Source organism: Agelaius phoeniceus, chromosome 2, assembly GCF_051311805.1.
Source record: "Agelaius phoeniceus isolate bAgePho1 chromosome 2, bAgePho1.hap1, whole genome shotgun sequence".
NCBI lineage: Eukaryota > Metazoa > Chordata > Aves > Passeriformes > Icteridae > Agelaius > Agelaius phoeniceus.
Genome location: NC_135266.1, coordinates 53,188,730 through 53,207,855, shown reverse-complemented (window position 1 = coordinate 53,207,855; position 19,126 = coordinate 53,188,730). Strand labels below are relative to the sequence as shown.

At 35.8% G+C, this 19,126-nt stretch overlaps 1 protein-coding gene across 2 annotated transcripts in view; it reads right to left on the bottom strand.

The window, feature by feature from the left end:
• Positions 1–19,126, bottom strand: part of KLHL1 (kelch like family member 1) — a 192,517-nt gene that overhangs the window by 129,854 nt on the left and 43,537 nt on the right. For both annotated transcript variants that reach the window (XM_077173631.1, XM_054628243.2), the window contains exon 2: positions 4,079–4,261. In XM_077173631.1, the coding sequence (XP_077029746.1) occupies positions 4,079–4,261 (183 nt within the window). The remainder of the gene's footprint in view (positions 1–4,078; positions 4,262–19,126) is intronic.

Here is a 19,126-nt window from a genome sequence, read left to right as displayed (position 1 = left end):
TCCTTCTGCTGAAGAACCTTTCCCTAATATCCAATCTGAACTTCCCCTGACTTCATTCCATTTCCTTGGGTCCTGTCCCTGGTCACCAGACAGATGAGATCACCACCTCCCCCTCTGCCGCTCCCCTCAAGGAAGCTGTAGACTGTGATGAGGTTATCCCTCAGCCTTCTTTTCTGTAGGATGAACAAGCTCAGTGACCTCAGCTGCTCTCCTTATCCATTTTTCCTTCAAAACCTTTCACCACCTTGGATGCCCTCCTCTGGACATGCTCCAACAGCGTGATGTCCATATATTGTGGCTCCCAGAAATGCACACAATACTCAAGGTGAGGCTGTACCAGCCCAGAGAAGAGACAGTCAATCACCCCTTGATGGGCTGGTGATGTTGTGCCTGATGCTTCCCAGGGCATGGTTGGCCCTTTGCTGCCAGGGCACTGCTGACTCCCATTTAACTTGCCAGCAACCCAAACCCTCGTATCAAGATTATCGATCAAGGTTAAAATTAAAAGCTCATCTAAATTGCCTTGCTGCTCCTCTGATAGCAGGAATTTTTGCTGTTGTTGTTCTTTCCCAACCATATTACTTGAATGAATTGTTTTTAAACTCACAGACTGTGGGTTGTGTTAAACAACTCTGTCCAGATGAGTTCAGATGATATGGGAAGTTCCTCAAACCTTACAGACATCTGGGAATAACATAGAGCGGCTGTACTGCTTTTAATCAATGTTTTCCATGTGGATCTGTTAGTGACTAGTGACAGAAAACTGGTCTTCAGAATATAATGTGCATCTTCAGACTAATGTGCATTTTTCTTCTTTTACTCCCTGCTTCTAGGCTTTCCTTCCTTCTCTGCCTGGCTCTCCTTTCTTTTCTGCCTGGTTCTTTATTCTTTCATCTTGCTTTCAGCTAAACTTTCTCCATTAATTTTTTCCTCATTTTACTACTACTGTTTTTTTTTAACTTTGTCCCTCTGCAGTAGCACTCAAAAGGCATTGAAAAAAGTTGTTACCACCCAGAGCACTGAAACAGACAATGCTAACTGCATTTTGTTGAAGGAGTTTTATTAAATTTATCTTCACATGTCATTCAAATACTAGTAGAAAGATTTGAGTAACCTTACTAAAGTATTTATTTGTTTCATATGTTATTGGTAATTTTCCAAGAGTTCTGTACTACCTTTTCTGCCATGGTGGGAGTCCCCCATGATCCTTTTCTTAAGTATTGGAAAGAAAAAAAAAACACTCTGATATTAAGAGACAACAGAAGATAAAAACTTGTATTTCTCATTATACACTCAAATATACTGGACTATATTATAACAACAACAAAAGTAGATTTCTTGGTTTCTCAACAAGGGCAATGGAAGTAAGAACTGTAAGCTGAGGACGTAACTCCCCTTCTACATCTTCTTTGCATTTTCCAGTTTTACTGAATTTTCTGTTTTATTGAATCGAGTCTCTGTTATATGGGAGTGTTTTAATTGTATAGGAGTAGGTGAACTTTAGCCTTATATAATATTTGTTGGTTTTTTTTTTCCTTCAGCATAGAGTTCCTATCTTGTTTTGTGCAGCATTCCTAATCAAAATGTCTTAAACTACAGTCTGAGTTTAGAGATGCTCTAACATTTCTGCAGTCCTAGATGGAAGTTTTAATGAACTCTCCAGCACAAATATTAAGGTTCATTTATCATTTGCAGTGACTTTAGCTCTTCTCTTCACAGGATTTTTGATGTTTCTTCAGCAGCTGTAGAATACAGCATTTCAAACACAGTTATTTAAAACCAGTGCAATTCACGTAAATTGCCTTCACTCAAAACAACCAAATCATTGATGGCAAACACATACTCTTAATTTTATGTTGACCCATGTGATTATTGCTTGATTAACAATTTTCATTCACTCTGATAATGCCACTATAGTTCTGAACAATATTTACTTCCCAAATGCACAACAGAAGTTCATGGAAAATGAAAGCAGAGATGAATGATGTGGGAGAAATATAGAAACATTGTGTCAATGTAAAAAAATGGAATTAGAGAGGCCCAAAGATCAGGCAGAGATGAAGACAGCAAAGGATTTGATAGTAAAGAAGGGTTTCTGTAAATACCTTGGAAGCAAATGTAAGACTTTTGAAAGATTTTGTGCACTGCTCAAAAAAGCTTCATTTGGCACAGTCTTTTTTTTTTTTTTAATTTATTATGTTGTGTTTTGAGGACAAGTTTAAAGTACTCTTCCAGTACTTCAAATACTGGAGGAAGCTCTACAATATTACTGAAGGACCACTCTCTCCTATCTGTAATGGATCATGATAATTGCAGGAGGTTTCTAAGGACTGGAAAAGTCAATTTCCATGTAAATCCCTAAGAAGGATGTAGGTACCTATAGACTTGTTTGCCTCACCAAGATCATGGAGCAAATTTGCCTGGATGACACATCCCGCACCACAAAAATCAGGGAGGATAATAAAAACTGGAACAGGCTAACAAGAGAGGAACGTCCAGAAGAGATAATAATTAAAAATTAACTGTGTATGACCGCAATGGTCTAACCTTGCAGTTGACCCTGCTTTGAGCAGGGAAAGTCAAATCTGTAATTTCTAGGATTGTAATGACTACAGTAAAAGAAATGGCTCACTGTGCTTGTCCAGACACACCTGTCTAAACAAACATAGAATAAACACTACCAAAACTTTTCCAGTTATTTGAGATTTGGAATTTTGACTGCAGACCACAGAGAAGTAGAAAATCACATGTAAAGGTATCCAAAGGTTTATTAGAAAATCTAAATAGGTTATGGGTATTATTTCATGGTTAATCTTATTAGGGCATGGTTTCAGCTCAGGATTTATGAACACTGTAGAATTGAAATGACAAATGTGAAATTAAATTTACTACTAAAAGGTATGCATCCAAACATGAACAGCTGTATTAAAAATAATAGGGGAAATGAAAGAAACTAATTAACAAAACCCTATTATTTAAATATAATACTGAAGTTTCTGTCTGATTTTACTTAGCATTTGGAAAATAACTTTAGCTCTGCAGTCTTGTATATTGCATGTTTCTTTCTTTTACTTACTGTTGTAGGAGTTGGAATATAGACTATTCAGCTTCTTTTGTTTAACAGGAATAGTCTCTGTGTCCATATTCACTCAGGGCAAAAGGAACTTGGTAAGGTCCAAGTTGTTAAGATGCCCTTAGAGTATTCTTCTGCACCAGGAAGTTAATTTCTGAGTTCAGAAATGCACTGGCTGTTTTTATGACTTCCTGCTGGGGAACCATAATCCTGCTCTGAATTTAGTATCTCACCAGAGAAATCAGGACACAGGCAGGAAACAGATTACCCTTGGTTTGCAGCCTTATGCAGAGTTCAGATGCAGAAATACTTGCTCACCTGGAAATTCTGAATTATTATCTGTATTTTAATCTAAACTCTAGGACCATATTTTTATTTTTATGCATTAAATGAAAACCTATTTCTGAGACCAAAAATCTCAATGAAGAATAACTATTTTAAGTTTAATTTTTATCCAAAACCAAGTTTCATAAATACCAGCTGCTTTAATACCAGATAATCTTACAGAATTTTAGAAATTAGAGTGTTCAATAATTTTTATAATAATTATAAGTAAATAAGTATTTTTTAGTTCATTGAAAGGCACAGTTCATAGCAAGAAAGTATTCAGTATTCTACTATAAGTGTCTGAGAGACTCTGTACAATAGACTTATCACAGGATCAGGATCTTAAACTAGAAATAATGCTGTTCAGTGTAGCTGTACAGCATCCCATTTCAGAAATTCACATTCTCTTCACATAAGAATAGCATCACAGCAGGGAGAATTGTTAGTCATACTCACCATCAGTTTGCTAGTTGAGTGCTACTTGAACTTTTGAAAGCTGTACAAAAAATCCTTACGTTCAAAGACCCAACCTTCAAACCCACCTTTTCCAGTCACTTACATTTGTGTTTAAAGAAAGAGGAAGTAATCATAAGGGGCAACAGGAAAAACTGTTCTAAGAAATACACATACCTAAAACATGAACTTTTGTAATTTCAATGCTTTATGGCTATCTCCTACCTGTGCGCAGGTATCTTGCGATCCCCAGCAATCAGGATAACATCACAGAGCTGCTGCTGCTTCAAGTAGCTCTCCATTTTCCTGAAGGTTTGCTCTGCGTGGTGAACAGCCTGGTAGAATTCCTCAGAGCTACAGGAATCCATGTCACAGTGGGGTGGCAAGGGGTGGCTGGCTCCTGACAGTCTGTAAACAACCAGAAAAGCTCCAGATTGGTAAGATGTGACCAAGTGGTGACTCCATCACAGCTTCTAGAATCTGACATATGTAAATCAATGCATCCTTTCCCTGTACTCATCTCTGGAAGTACAAGATAGAAAAATCTTATTGCATTGGGAGAGAAATGGAAAAAGCAATCCTATCTTTCCACTGGCTGTGTGCACCTACTCTAGTTCACTTTCTCAAATTCACATTTATTTTTCTTTCCAAAGGGGAGCAAAGTCAATTGGAGTTTCATTTAATTTCTAATGAATCCTGATAATTTTCACAATGAAAAATTACATACCTAATTTTAATCCAAAATATTTAGTCATTAAACTGAATTTAGCCTGCAAAGATAATGGTGTTTATATTTCAAAGGGGAAAAAACCAGAAAAATAAACAGGAGAAAAATATTTTGTTTTGTTTTTCACTCTATAGCCATCTATTCCTAGTTTGAAGTTATTCAGTTCAGTGTTGCAGTGGAAAAATCAAAGTGTAAGGAAGCACTAGTCCTTGAAGAAACTAGGAAACTATGCTAGAATTTCTCAATAGTTCTCAATATAGATGATACCCTCTTCTTTTAAAAATAAGTAATGAGATCGAGTCAATTGAAAGCCTTAAGATTATATGTATGACTTGTAGTGCTGTAAATGAAGGATTTAACAGATGAAGCTAATCTTTTATTCTTCAATAGATATATACAAAAGATTTACATAATCAATAGAAGAGCAATAGACAACTTATCTTAGTCCAGCATATGAAACAATATTATAAATTAATTCAAAACAATCTCATTTTATATATTCTATTGAAATAGAAATATAAAAGAACACATAAAAAACATTTTTTATTTACAACAATAATACAACAGTTTCCTTATTCAAGGTTTGAATTCAGTAGGTATAACATTAAAAACATATATTGAAAGATGTGTAAGAAAATGCAGTCTACATTCCTGGTGCTGGGAAAAAAAATTGAAAAGTGCATAAAAATAATAATTCTTAAAGATCGGAATGAAATGCAGTTATAAAATATAAATAATAAAAAACCCTAAATTATTGAGACATGCTAGTGGTTTGCTTCTGAATTATGTTTTGTACAAAAGTGTTCCACATAGTCTCCTACAGTCACTGTACAGGGCTCAGCAGGTTTAAGGAGGAAGGGCTGGTCCATCTTTCTGTCATAGGAATCACTAGGCTTCACAACACTCCTTAAAAATAGCTGGAATTCTGCATAACTGAAGGTGACATGGAGGTAATTTCCCAGGGAACAAACACAGCTTCTTCTGTATCTCACTCCCCCACCACCTATTCTGTGCCACGTACAGGTACTAACTTAACAGAATCAGTTATGATTTAAAATTAAGTACAGTGAAGTTAACTTAAAATTCATTTAAAATAAGTAAATTCACTTTTGTAACATTAAGTTGGATAGCAAAAAATTTTCAGTTGGTTTAAATTAATTAATATTTTTATTTTTATGCTGCAAAGGTCTAATATGCCTGAGCCTGTATATAGGAAATTGAACTGGCAAAATGTTATTAAATGTGATTCTTCAATAGAAAAAGTTACAAAATGGTGATTTAGAAAGAAACACCAGCTCAATTCTTTTACAGGTCATATTGTTATGCTGTCAAGTACTGAATGCCAGATATTTCCTCCTGGATAAAACAAACACATTCATTCTGTGAGTGTCAAAATTTGCATATGCATTCCTATCTAATCTGGATCCCAACCATGTTGATCAGAAATCCAAGTTTATTTTCACATCTTTGGTTGATCAACTGATGCTTTCCCACAAAACTCTACTGACAGACCTAAGCTCATTAGAATGGGCAGATATTTCAGCTTTTTTTTTCTTTTTATTTTCCATTTTGTGTTTGTAGCCATACACAGATTTCTTTAGTTTTATTGCCAGAGAACTAGAATGTCAAGTAATTTACAAGAAATAAATTAATGCCTAATAAATTACATTGATAGTTTTAAACAGACATGTTTCTTCTTCTCTTCTGGGGAATTTAGAAGTGACAACAGCAGTTCTGAGAAAGGAAAGTAACAGGAATGAGCAGATCTTAATGGGTTCATACTGTTTGTTAGTTCAGGAGGTAGGTCTAGGTCAGCTTAAATTTGAACAGATAGGATGCTAGTCCTGAATCTTTTTCGCTATTCAAAATGCTGTCTTTTCCAGGTCAGAAGAAGAGAACGATCCTGATTGAATTTATGCTGGTCCTGTGAAGTAAGATTGCACTGTAATAAGCTTAGTCTATCTTGCTCTTGAATTGCTAGGCAGTGCTTGCCACAAATTTTGCTCTTTCCTGCTAACCATTTATAAGCAACACTTTCTACCCATTAACTCAGTGTATCTGTCACTTAGCAAGTCAATAAATGACTGCTCAAAAGCAAGCCATCAACAACCAAAGCATATTTTAAATATTATCAGGAAAAATAGCAAGCAATAAGCTCGGTAGAAGACAATAAGTTAATCTTTTATTTATTTTCTAAGAAAGCCCAGATAAAAAGCCTGCTACTTATCCTATTCAGGAGCTATCTCTGTTTCCTTATAAATGCTCTGTCTGCATAATCAATGCTTTAAATTCAGATAACAACTTGTTAAAGCAGGAATTAGTTAAAGCAAATATCATTTATAACCAATTACCAGTTTGTGAAAGGCATATATAGATGCTCAGGGCCAATTAGCAATATGACAATATGAAAATCACATTTTCTCTTTGCATATATTGCTCTTGTTTAGGTGCAAGCAAATCAAACCACAAATGGAGTGAGAGGCTTTGTGATTGCATTCAGCAGCAACTCCAACACAAATTTGACTGAAAATTTCCTAAATCTTTCAAAACCCTTTTTAGCATTTGTGTGCCTCAAAATCCTCTAATTAGTGAACTGGACAGACTCCAGGTGGACTTTTTCAATAATCTTCCTCAGCTGGCAAGTGCAAAGCCTGAACTCAGTGTGTAAATTTCAAACATTTGGGAGTTGTCCAGCCTAAAACACTTTAAATGACTTAGTTAATAGCACAGAAATAAGGAAATGCAATGGTACTGAAGGGTGACTGCAGCATGAGAATACTAAAAGGTTCACAAAAATTATCAACATTGCAAATAACCAATAATCTTAAAAGTTGTTTTGTTTTTTAATGAAATAGCAAACCAGAGTGCATATTGCATAATAATTAAAAAAAAAAAAAAGGAAAAAAATCCACCTTAGCAAATTTGTTCAGATTATTTTCAGTGCTAAGAACAGCATCCTGCTCTTAGAAGAGAAATGATTAAAGAGCCTGAAGGTGTAGAGAAAAATCCAATCTTTGAGCCATCACGGATATTAAAACAGTGTAAACAGAAATAAAAACTAGAGAATCGAAAACATCTGACTCCAAAATTGTCCTCTTTTACAAGAAAAAAAACCACTGATTTGAAGAATGCAGAAATGAAAACCTTTAAGCTAAAGTAGTATTGTCAAGGATTTAAAGAGAAAATGCCAGGGAAAAAGGAACTTCACACACAGATTTAGCTTCCTACAACTTTCTTGTTAAGTAGTTAGTAAAACCAGTAGTTAAACCATATTCTGAACAAAAGAACAACAAGAAGTACTTTGAAATAATTAATTTACATGACTTGAAATTATTCCACTTTTCTCTGTGTAAACAGAGGCTTAGATTTAGAAATGTCTCCATTCTGGAAATTATATTCACAGAGGTGCAGAAAACAACAGATTCATATCACTGTGTATAGCAGAAAACTTTACCGAGTACTTAGGTATCTTAAATACTCAATTTGAATACTTTTTTTCTTCATTCCACTGAAGGCCCTGGCCCCAAATAAAGAACTCTTTAACCAGAAAATGTCATATAATTTCATCATTACTGCAATATTAAATCCTGTTGTATTTAACAGGTTTTTTTCAGTTTTCACTCATGCAGGATTGATCACACAAACTTATCCAGAACCTGTTCAATTTAATTTAGTGTCTATTATTGGGCACATATCCAAAATACATAGCCAAGAAACAAAATATATCCAGTTCTTCAGTGAAAGAAACATTGCTTTGCTATTTATAACTTGCATAGCCAGAAGTATTCCATATGTAAGAGTGAAAAAAAAACTTCACACAATTGGTTCTCTAAAAATTACTTATTGAATGCTCAAAAATCAATAGCCTGTGGAATTGCACCATCTAAGATGGACTGTCAGAAGTCACGGCTCTTATTAGTGATCACTTGCATAAAGGCAAGAGGGAGTTTCATAAGGACTTTAAGATTTCTTACTGCAACAGCAAGGCTAAAGTTTTGTTTGTGAACAAAAGCTATTCTTTTCATACTGCTACCAGGAATCATATCTGCAACTACAGGATCTGCCCAGAGTTTCAGCAGGTAAAAGTGCCAGATAAAAAAATAATCAGAATATCAAATAGGACTTTTTAATTTTACCAGATTTGCTCAGAGATGTATTGGTCCGGTCTCAGAGATCCCTTTTCTATGTAAAAAAAAATAAAATTAAAGAAGCCAGTGATTATTGTAAGCTCATTCTATAGATAAACCTGCATAATGTATACTCTACAATGGTATCTCCTCCTAAAAGCAATTTGTGAGTCAAGATACTTGTAACTCCTTTTTGAACACCGTAAGGCAAAAGACAGTCATAGGACATCTGTGTGCCCAGCAAAAGTGCAGCTGAATCCCCTACTGTTCTGCTGAATCCCCTACTGTTCTGCATTTCCATATCTCTTAAGAGTATTACCAGACACAACAAAATACTAGCTACCAGTTTATTGTGCTGGACAAATTGTTTGAGGAGCTCTTCAGAAACATGGGAAGGACAATGAGAAGGGACTACTGTATCACATCAAACCACTTCTATGGAGAAGAAATAGTTCCCTTGTTTGGGAGCTGTATTGGATTTGCGTGGCCAGGCTTTATTAGTGTGGGTGGGGTACAGGGCTGGCTTCTGTTAGAAGCTGCTGGAATTTCTTCCATGCCCAGCAAAGCCAATTCCAGGCAACTTTAAGATGGACGTGCTGCTGGCCAAGGCTGGGCAAATCAGAAATAATATTAACACCTGCAGTCAGTGGAGAAGGAGGGGGAGAATGTGCTCCAGGCTCTGGAGCTGAGTCCCCTGCAGCCTGTGGTGCAGACCATGGTGAGGCAGCTGCACCCCTGCAGCCCATGGAGGATCATGGGGATGCAGAGATCCATCTGCTGCCCATGGAGGAGCCCAACACCACAGCAGGTGGGCACATGAGAAGAGGCTGTGAACTTGTGGGAGCCCTGTGGCACTGGCAGGGATCTGCAGGCCTGTGGAGAGATGAGCCCATGCTGGAGCAGATTTTGTTTCATAGGATTTGTGACCTTCTGGGGGACTCACACTGGAGCACCCCATGCCTGAAGGACTGCAGCCTGTGGAAGAGTGACCTGCTGGCAGCAGCTCTTGAAGAACTGCTGCCTGTAGGATGGACTTATGGTGGAGAATTTCATGGAGACCTCTCTCCAGGGAAAAGGAGTATCAGTTCAAAATACTCCCAGTCAGCTTTTTTCTTATCTATGATCCTTCACCACATAATGACGCAACGTAAGCTACAAGCATAGACTTCTCTATTGCCAGGGGTGGTTAACCAACACATAAAACTTCCATAGCCTCCTGAAATACCAGGGTTTTTAGATTTCAGTTCTTTTTATAAAATGTCTTATTTTTGATTTTTTTATTGTAAAAATAAAATGTCAAATAAAATTAATTAATGAAAAATTACTAAAAAATAAATTGTTCTGAAAGCAATTACTTACAGAATTCAATAACAAATGCTTTAACTTCCCTCAGTCTTCCCCCATTTTTTCCAGATTTTATTATTTTCATTGATGAAATGAGTTTGTTCCATGTCCTATGCCTTAAGAACCACTTAAACTGTTAGGATGTTTGGTTCATTCTTAAAGTATTCAATTGATCCTTTCTGCATATTTTTTCATCTTTTATTCTCCACAGTCTTCTAAACAACTACTTCAAGCTTCCTATTTCCTCTCCTTTCTCCACAGTCCAGTGCCCAGTGTTAAAAATAGCATAAGCCCTTGCTCACCTGTACTAGTACTCCTACCAATATTCTGCTCTACTTTCTGTCAATATTACTTTCAGCATGTCTCTCCAATACTTACAGCTCCCAGCAATTTCAATTCCATGGATGAACAACTAAATGGGCTCAGCAGTCCAACACAGCTTAGACTGATATTCAAAATATGGAATTTCCAAATGAAGACAGAGTGAGCATCAACAATTATCAATAGAATGATTTCAAACTTTGAAAAAAAATTAAAATATCATGATATAATACTTGCAGAAAAATTGAGTATATGTAAAATTTGAAGTTTGTTGGTTTGGTGGTTTTAAATTAAGTCAAAGGTTGGGGGGTTGGGATGATGGGGCCTTTTTCCTTAAAAGATAGAAAAATGACACATTATAATGCTTTTATTTGGCAAGGTTAAAAAAGTTTCATTTTGATATTGTTTTACATTACAACTATAAATTGTCTTCAAAGACATATCAAAATACTTATCTCATAAGGATAGCTTTTATCAATTTTATTCACTTATGAATTTTCAGGAAGAAATAATACATAAAAGTACTCTGATATGGAAGTTTCCAACTGAAAATTTACAGCTCTCTGCTACCAATGGAGATATTTACTTTCCAATTTATGTATTCTGAGAGGTAAAATGAAAGATAGCCCAGATAGAAATGGTGCCATTACTGAGAAAATATCCATTTTAGATAACCTTTCCAGTCAAAAAAATTACTAGCAACTGTTTTGCTGAAGTTATGTAAAATTCCCCAAAGTATGCTTTTAGTAAAGAGCAAGTTTGGGGAACTGACTTAATTTAGTTCCACGTATGATAATTTATTCAATTTGGTCTTTTAACATTACTTTTGTATTTTGGAAGAGGTTTTAGTTTGCTTTGTATGTGTGTGTGTTTTTGTTTTGTTTTAATTCAGAATTTCAGATCTCATATTAACAGCATTTGAGACACCTAATTTATGACTCTAAAGATCACTCAAAAATCACAATCACAGGCAAAAACCAGTTAACTTGGTGAAATTAATTTAATTTACTAATAATCAGAACAGGGGGATAATGAGAAATAAAACATATCTTAAAACACCTTCTCCAATCACTCCCTTTTTCTGGGCTCAACTTTACTCACAATTTCTCCACCTTCTCCCCCTCAGAAGCACAGGGAGATGGAGAATGGGGGTTGTGGTAAGTTCATCACACTTTGCCACTCTTTCCTCCTCAGGGGAGGACTCCTTACACAGAATTCACAGAATCACTGGGTTGGAAGAGACCTTAAAGATCATCGAGTCCAACCCACGCCCCAACACCTCAACTAAACCATGGCACCGAGTCCAGTCTTTTTTTAAACACATCCAGGGATGGTGATTCCACCATCTTCCTGGGCAGACAACTCCAGAACTTTATCACCCTTTCTGTAAAAAACTTTTTCCTAACATCCAACCTATATTTCCCTTGATGCAGCTTGAGACTGTGTCCTGTGGTTCTGTCAATTGCCGCCCAGTGAAAGAGACCAACCCCCATCTGAGTACAGCCACCTTTCAGGGAGTTGTAGAGAGTGATAAGGTCACACTCTTGCCCTGCTCCAGTGTGGGTCCCTTCCATAGGGTGCAGTCCTTCAAGAACTTTCAGCATGCGTCCCCCAGGGTCACAAGTCCTACCAGGAAATCTGCTCCAGTGTGGGTCCCTCTCTCCATGGGTCCACAGGTCCTGCCAGGAGCCTGCTCCTGCACAGGCTTCCCATAGAGACAGTGTCCTTCAGGGATCCACCTGCTCTAGCCTGAGGTTCTCCACCAGCAGCAGGTGGATCTCTGCTGCATCATGAACCTCCATGGTCTGCACCACATGCTGCAGGGAAATCCCAACTCCAGGGCCTGGAGCACATCCTCCCACACCTGCACTAACCTTGGCATCTGCAGGGCTGTTTCTCTCACATGTTCTCACTTTTTATTCTTTTCCCTGAAAATCCAAAATATCTAAATCGTTACTAATAAATACAAATAAAAACTAAACTAAAGGTTTTTCTTTCCTGATTGACAGCAGAGTTGCCTGATAGGATCTAAGACATTGAATATTTTGCTCTGTTTTCTTCTGTTCTGCACAATATCCACCAATCAAAGGAATATTTTATTTTTTTGAATACTTTTTCAAATCTACTCATTGCTTCTTACAGTATCTTTGAAACGTAACTAAGATCTCATAGTGTTTCTCTCACCATGTAAAAATACAACAATTTACTGTAGTGTAGCACAGCAGAAAATTCATACCTAAAATCATTCTCACCCTTTCTGAAACTCATTTCAACACAAAAATGATCATTTTATAAACTCTATTTCAAGTTCCAAGCACTTCTTAAAATCCAGAGAAAAGTGTTGAAGGAAAGCTGATTTTTCACATTTCATCATACTGGTTGTGCCAGGCACCTGACAGCTATAGTAATAATCGTACCACTACAAACCTCTGTCACAAGTTAGCAGCCATCACACTTCCTTGACAAATCACACTTTCTGCCCTCCACCCCATATCTTCAACCTATTCTGCCTCTAAATAGTCTTTCTATGCAACAGAAAAAGATGCTGGTTGGACTGCTCTCTCCCACACACAGCTAATGCTTCATTCACTGCTTTTTCAGCTTTGCATGCCCAAATAAAGGGAGCAGTTTGTTCCAGCTGTTCCTGGAAAACCAATCATTAAGTTGAACAGAGTTCTCCTAGCTACACACAGCCACATTTTAATGACTGGGACACATACTGATATGTATTACACATTCACATTGCTGACAGATATTTCTATTATATTGGATCTTGCTGTATGAATTTATTTTTTGTATCATGGAGAATACAGGAAAAAAAAGAGCCTACAAGTATAAAAGCCCCACAAACAGATACCAGGTGCATATAAACCTACACTATTGAAAAGTTACAGGTCTGTACTACTAATGGGGACATTTCCTTTCCAATTTACATATTCTGAAAGGGGAAAATGAAAGACAGCCCAGGCAGAAATGGTTCCATTACTGAGAAAATATCCATTTTATATAACCCTTCCAGTTGAAAAAGGTTTTAGCAACTGTTTTGCTCATGCTGTGCAAAATTCCCCAAAGCATGCTTTTAGTAAAATGCAAGTTCAGTAAAAGGCAACTTGCTTCCTGAAAGGAGGCAACCCATTCTTCCTGAAAACACAATACAGAAAAAACTACACAGGAAATCTCAATTTTTAAATACATACACTGTTTGAGAACAATCAAGAAGCACAACCACCTTTTCTTAAGTTGCTGACAATAATATTTCTCTGTTTCTATCTCAAGATTTAAGTGAGCCTGCTTCATCAGACTACCACTCAGCTGCTCTGCTTTCCTTCCCTCTTACCTTTTACTATCATAGCAGTAGACAAAATTCCTGTTGAAAGGAAACAACTTTATAACAGGAATAAGCTTCTTTTAGAAGTAAGGTTCCTTCTTTAGATAGGCATTCTTTCTCCATTATTCCCCAATCCCATCAAAATCATTGCCCTCATTCACCATGTTCAGTTAATGAAGATTTTGACTGAGTTGAAAACATAAATAAATAAAACTGCACCCCTGTAAACATGAAATCCCTTATATTTTATGAGACCATTTGCTTCTCATTAAAAAAAAACCCAAAAAACCAAATTTATTGTCTTCTTAAATCACAAATTTATTGTGATTTATTGTCTTCCAAGCCTCTTATGCTCTTATGGCAAATAAATACATAGAACAGAAAAGTGTCTGGCATCCATCACAGGCATCAAGTAGCCACAATGCATTCATGCATATTTTAATTACTCAGTTGTTAATACAATGGGGATACATCAGCTCCATTATGAAGACAGACTGACACCATAAAACTTTTTTAACACTCTGGTTAAATATTTTCTAGCATTTTATGATTCCCCATTTCTACCAACCAAAAGCTGAATGAAAAGAATTATTAGGACTCAGAAATTCAGAACTTAATTTAACCTAACCTCTAATTCCCTACAGAAGTGGAAGTCCTCCCAGTGGGAGTTATCATCTGGGAAGTTTGAGACAAAGGGTAAAGCCTATTGTACAGGAGGCTAATATTACTGGCTTGAGCAGTTAAACGCCTGACAAGCAGAGGAAGAAAACCAAGCAGTAGGTGCCATAGTGAAAATTAGAAAAATTCCTTTTCCTTTCTTAATAGCTCAAGAAATTAATGGAAATGTATTGCGTACCACTGTGCACTATCAGCGGAGCAGCGCTAGCAAAACCACAGGCTTCACGCCCTCACAAAGCACAGACTTTCAGTTTCTTTGATGCCCAGTTGTTAATACATCTTATTCCAGGTGACAAACTGCACTGAGCCTTTGTGGTTTACTTAAGTGGTCAAACATAACACAACAAAGTAGTTTTCCTACATCATTTAAGTATCACCACCCAGCATTTATGGAAATACTTCCAAAGAGAATGAGATTTTTACAAACATATACACTAAAAATTCAGAAACTGATGAAACCAACACTACACACAGAAGAGTTTTCTAATATATTATGGAGGAAAACTCCCATATCTTTCAGGCAGCTCTGGCTATAATTCCATTAGCAGCTGCTATCAGTAGTGTGTAATTCCTCAAGAACTGCTACTTTAAAACTTCATAAAAATCAGTGCCACTGACATAAAATCTCATCTATTGCATGCTATTTAGAATAATCCAATTTCAGATTATAAAAGAGCAGAACTAGATTTACTAGTGAGACCCCTAAGATAAAGCTGCTTTTGCTTCCTTCTGCAACAGTGCCCTATTTTCTGAATGGATGGCCTGCATTATGCCTAAGAGAGATGCTTGTGTCATGTGTTAACTATCTAGTCATTATGAATGGCCATATGTATATGGATACACTAAGTAAATTAGCTGACACAGTTACTCCTTCAGAGTGGGCACTAATACATACAAGGATGCAGATCTCCTTTTTATCAAAAGACATTTTCCTCCATTTAATTTGTGACATAGGGACTTTACATAAACAGAAGTTATAGATGTGAGTGATGGTAATGACATTCCAAAAAGGATAAACTAGTATTTTATGAATAGTGAGCTTCGGATACATTTCAATAAAATTTCATTGTGCTACTATTTTATGTGCTGATATTCCACAGCATAGGTAGCATGTCAAAGCTTAAAACACATTATGACTGCAATGGAAATCATGTCAAAGACCACTGGAGGCTGAATCTTTAAAATTCCCAGATTAAAATTCTAGTTTAGCTAAGTACTGCACTTGGTGAGGTGGGAGATCTCAACACACCTGCCCTTCAGTAAACTGTATGAATGATTCAGCCCATGTCCTGTTGCAAGACAAGCTTTTATAGAGCTTGCAGCATTCAGTGGGAAGCAGCATACAATCTCTTCCTGCTATTTGTTACAGATCTATCAAGTGTCATATTTTTTGGTGACTCTCACAAATTTCACAGCACCTGTAAATCAGTGAGAAAGATATGTCTGAAATACAAAATAAATTGTAGGTGATTTCACTCTGCTGTTTTGAAGTGTCAGTACATTTTTTTGCTAATCCTGAAAACACCAATTAAAATTGACAATTTGGTGAATCCTGTCTAAGATGAATTTGATGGTTTCAGTTTCTACACTGCAGGATCACTACAACACTATGAATTTAACTCACAAGCAATTAAATTCTACATATTGCATAATAGCTACCACTCATTAACCCAGCACAAACCCAAGCTGTGTTCTTCATCCTATGATCAATATGAAAAAGGTCTAATGAATTTTTCATATGCATGCATGGTAGCACAAACACCTAGCCATTAATGCTGCTTTTGTCTACTGCAGTCTTTGTAAAATTACTATCTAGAGACACTCAAAACAGGCAATAAGAGTGATATGCTAGACTGAACCAAATAAAAAGGTAAGTACACATACATCCACATTAAATACTGCCCTTAATTTGAAAACTTGTAGGTATGAAATCTCCAGTTAAAGTCTCAATATCATGGACAGTTACAGAGAGCTACAGAGCAGCCTGTGGCATAATTAATGATCACTTCACAGAACTGAAAAAAAACCCAGTGTTATTTTTTCCACATCATGGATTGTGATTTAATTTTTTTTTTTGATGCAAAATGTGACACAAACATAAGAACAAAACTTAGAATTCTAAGTTTTTTCCATTAAAGCAAAGGTATTTCTTTTCACCCCTCTGCCTTTCACTTAATTTTTCTTGAAAGATGAAGTAGCTGAAATACTTTCACTCTCTCCTTCACAGATCAGTCTGTAAAACCCAAAGTAAGACCTTTCCCTGGAGAAGGAATCAAGAGCAGAGCATTAGTGCTCTGACCACAGATTTAATTGCAAATAGCACAAAGAAGCCAGACCTTAGTGATCAGGAATTTTGCACTTTTTTTCCTCATATCTTTGGAGAGATACAGATATGAGATGGTTCTGCCTGCTAGTCTGACACAGGTGGAGGTACTTCCAGGCATACACATGAGAAAAAAGCAAGATACAAACAAAGGTATATTTTTTTTTTCACCTGCCCTAAATTAGCTAGTTTATGAGGACTAACTGTGATGGCTTTCACAGATCTCCATTTTGTGGTATTTAGACTTTTGCATTAAACATTTAAGGAACCCAAGAATCTTTTTTCATTATGGGTACTCATCCTTAGGCTTTCAGTACCTAACATTGCAGCAACAGTCTCCTTTGGAAGCTGAGCTCCAGTGATGACAAAAGGAATGTCTAGATTTCCAAATAACTACATTTCTACCCACATTCTATATAGTGCAACACTGGTGTAAGTGAAAAGAAGTGTCCAGGAGTATTTTGTAATAATACTGCTTATGCGTCCCATTTTTTTCTTAGGCTATTACACCACAATTGTTTTGAGGCTATTCTCTTTCTTTTTCTTTCCCACTTTATATTTAGATAGAGAACAAGAGTAACAAGCTGCAAGTCATATACAAAGAGATAAAACCTATTCACATCTTTTGTGAATCTTCTGTCACATCTTCTGTCTCAGGACAGCTTTAACGCATGGTAGCAATGATTATTTAGCTATATTTTTCCTTTAATCCACATGGAATATTCATGGACTTGTCAAGTGTTTTAAAAATAGCCACTTGTGTTACAAAATATGTAATCCTCTAACTTCTCGGGCCTACGGAATTGTAAGCATTCATTCCTAACTCACTTCAGTGAACCCCACACCATCTCAAAATTAAGAACCACTGATTAGAATAATATTTATTCTAATCACATTCATTATAAACCAGGCTAATTTGTACTGCAACTGTTTGCATCTCAAAAAGTGCCTGCCTAGTCAAGTCTACTTTGTTTTTTCTTGCATGTACTCACTTTTGCTTTCTGAATATGTGCTTTCAAATGTCAACCTAATTTTAGTGCATATGGAATATTTTGCAGGGCCTTCCATTCCCTGACTGTCTGAATCAAACTTCCTCTACATAGAATTGTATATCTGTGAATTATAGTACTATTCAAATAGTAGTTAAGACCTGTGACTGATAGTTTTTTTTATACTTATTTCTTTAACTTTTCGATAAAATAAAATTCTAGCTCAAGTATATTTGAAAAGAAAAAAATTAAAGTTCATACCATTCATTAAGAATTAAAAATAATACATCTTTAAGAACCCCTACAACCTTTATAAAGCTATCAAACAGCATCAAGAAATTAATGACAAAGTCAAATTTGGAACAATTTTTCAAGCTTCTGAGATCATTCCTAAATGAATTAAATGGTTTTGTTATGGGATATTCATTCAACATCATTAATGTGATATCCATCAGATCCAGTATCTCTGGAAGCACACTTAAAAATGACCACTGATTGTAGAATATAACTTTACTTAGTTCTATAGTTACACAATTTATTAAAAGGAAAATATCTGAAATTGTGCAAAAATATCTTAGAATTTAACTCATGAATGTTCTCTTCATCACAATACTAGGTATTAAAATACATTGCATTGATAATATTCTATTATAAAAATATTATAATGTTATAAATATTAAAATGTTACAAAATATGGCAGAACATTTCAATATTATAACTTATTAATCCTTCTTGAGCCATTCAGAAGAAATGAGAAGATTAATACAAAAACAGAGAACAGAAATGTGCTTCTAATCAATCCACTTTAAAAATGTCCATAAAACTGTTTATGTCTGTACCCAAGATTAGAAAGAAAGCTAGATTTTCACTGATTTGTCATTTTTTGGATGAAATGCAAATACAATAGAACACATTGGAGTGCCTTAAAAACAAATAAATGAATAAATAAATGCAAACTTAATTTTTTTTTAAACTAGAAAGAATCAAAACATTACCCAAATTCACTAATAAATGACATTTTAAAACCTATTTAGATGAAAGTAATCCTTCTTAGACAAAAAAAGCTCTAAAAATGCATTTAGTGCTGTTCCTTCTTATGACTCAGAAGATATAGAAAGTCCTGTCTACTGCAAAGAGCATGTTTCTTCTGCTTCAGACTTGAGCAAGCTACTACCAATGTCCCTCTGGGATTAAACAACCAAAGATCATGAAGATGGTAATCAAGTAGGTACCACAGCCTTTTAAATTAATATTTAGAATGCTGGGGTTTTTTTATTACATTAATTCAAATGGAAGTTCTGTCTATATATATTTACACACACACAGAGTCTTCACCTGTTTTCTAGTACACTTTCAAAATTGTCAAATTAAATGAAATCAAAAATTTAAAATATTAAAACAAATTAAATATCCAAAAAGTGAAAAGCTGCCGTTGC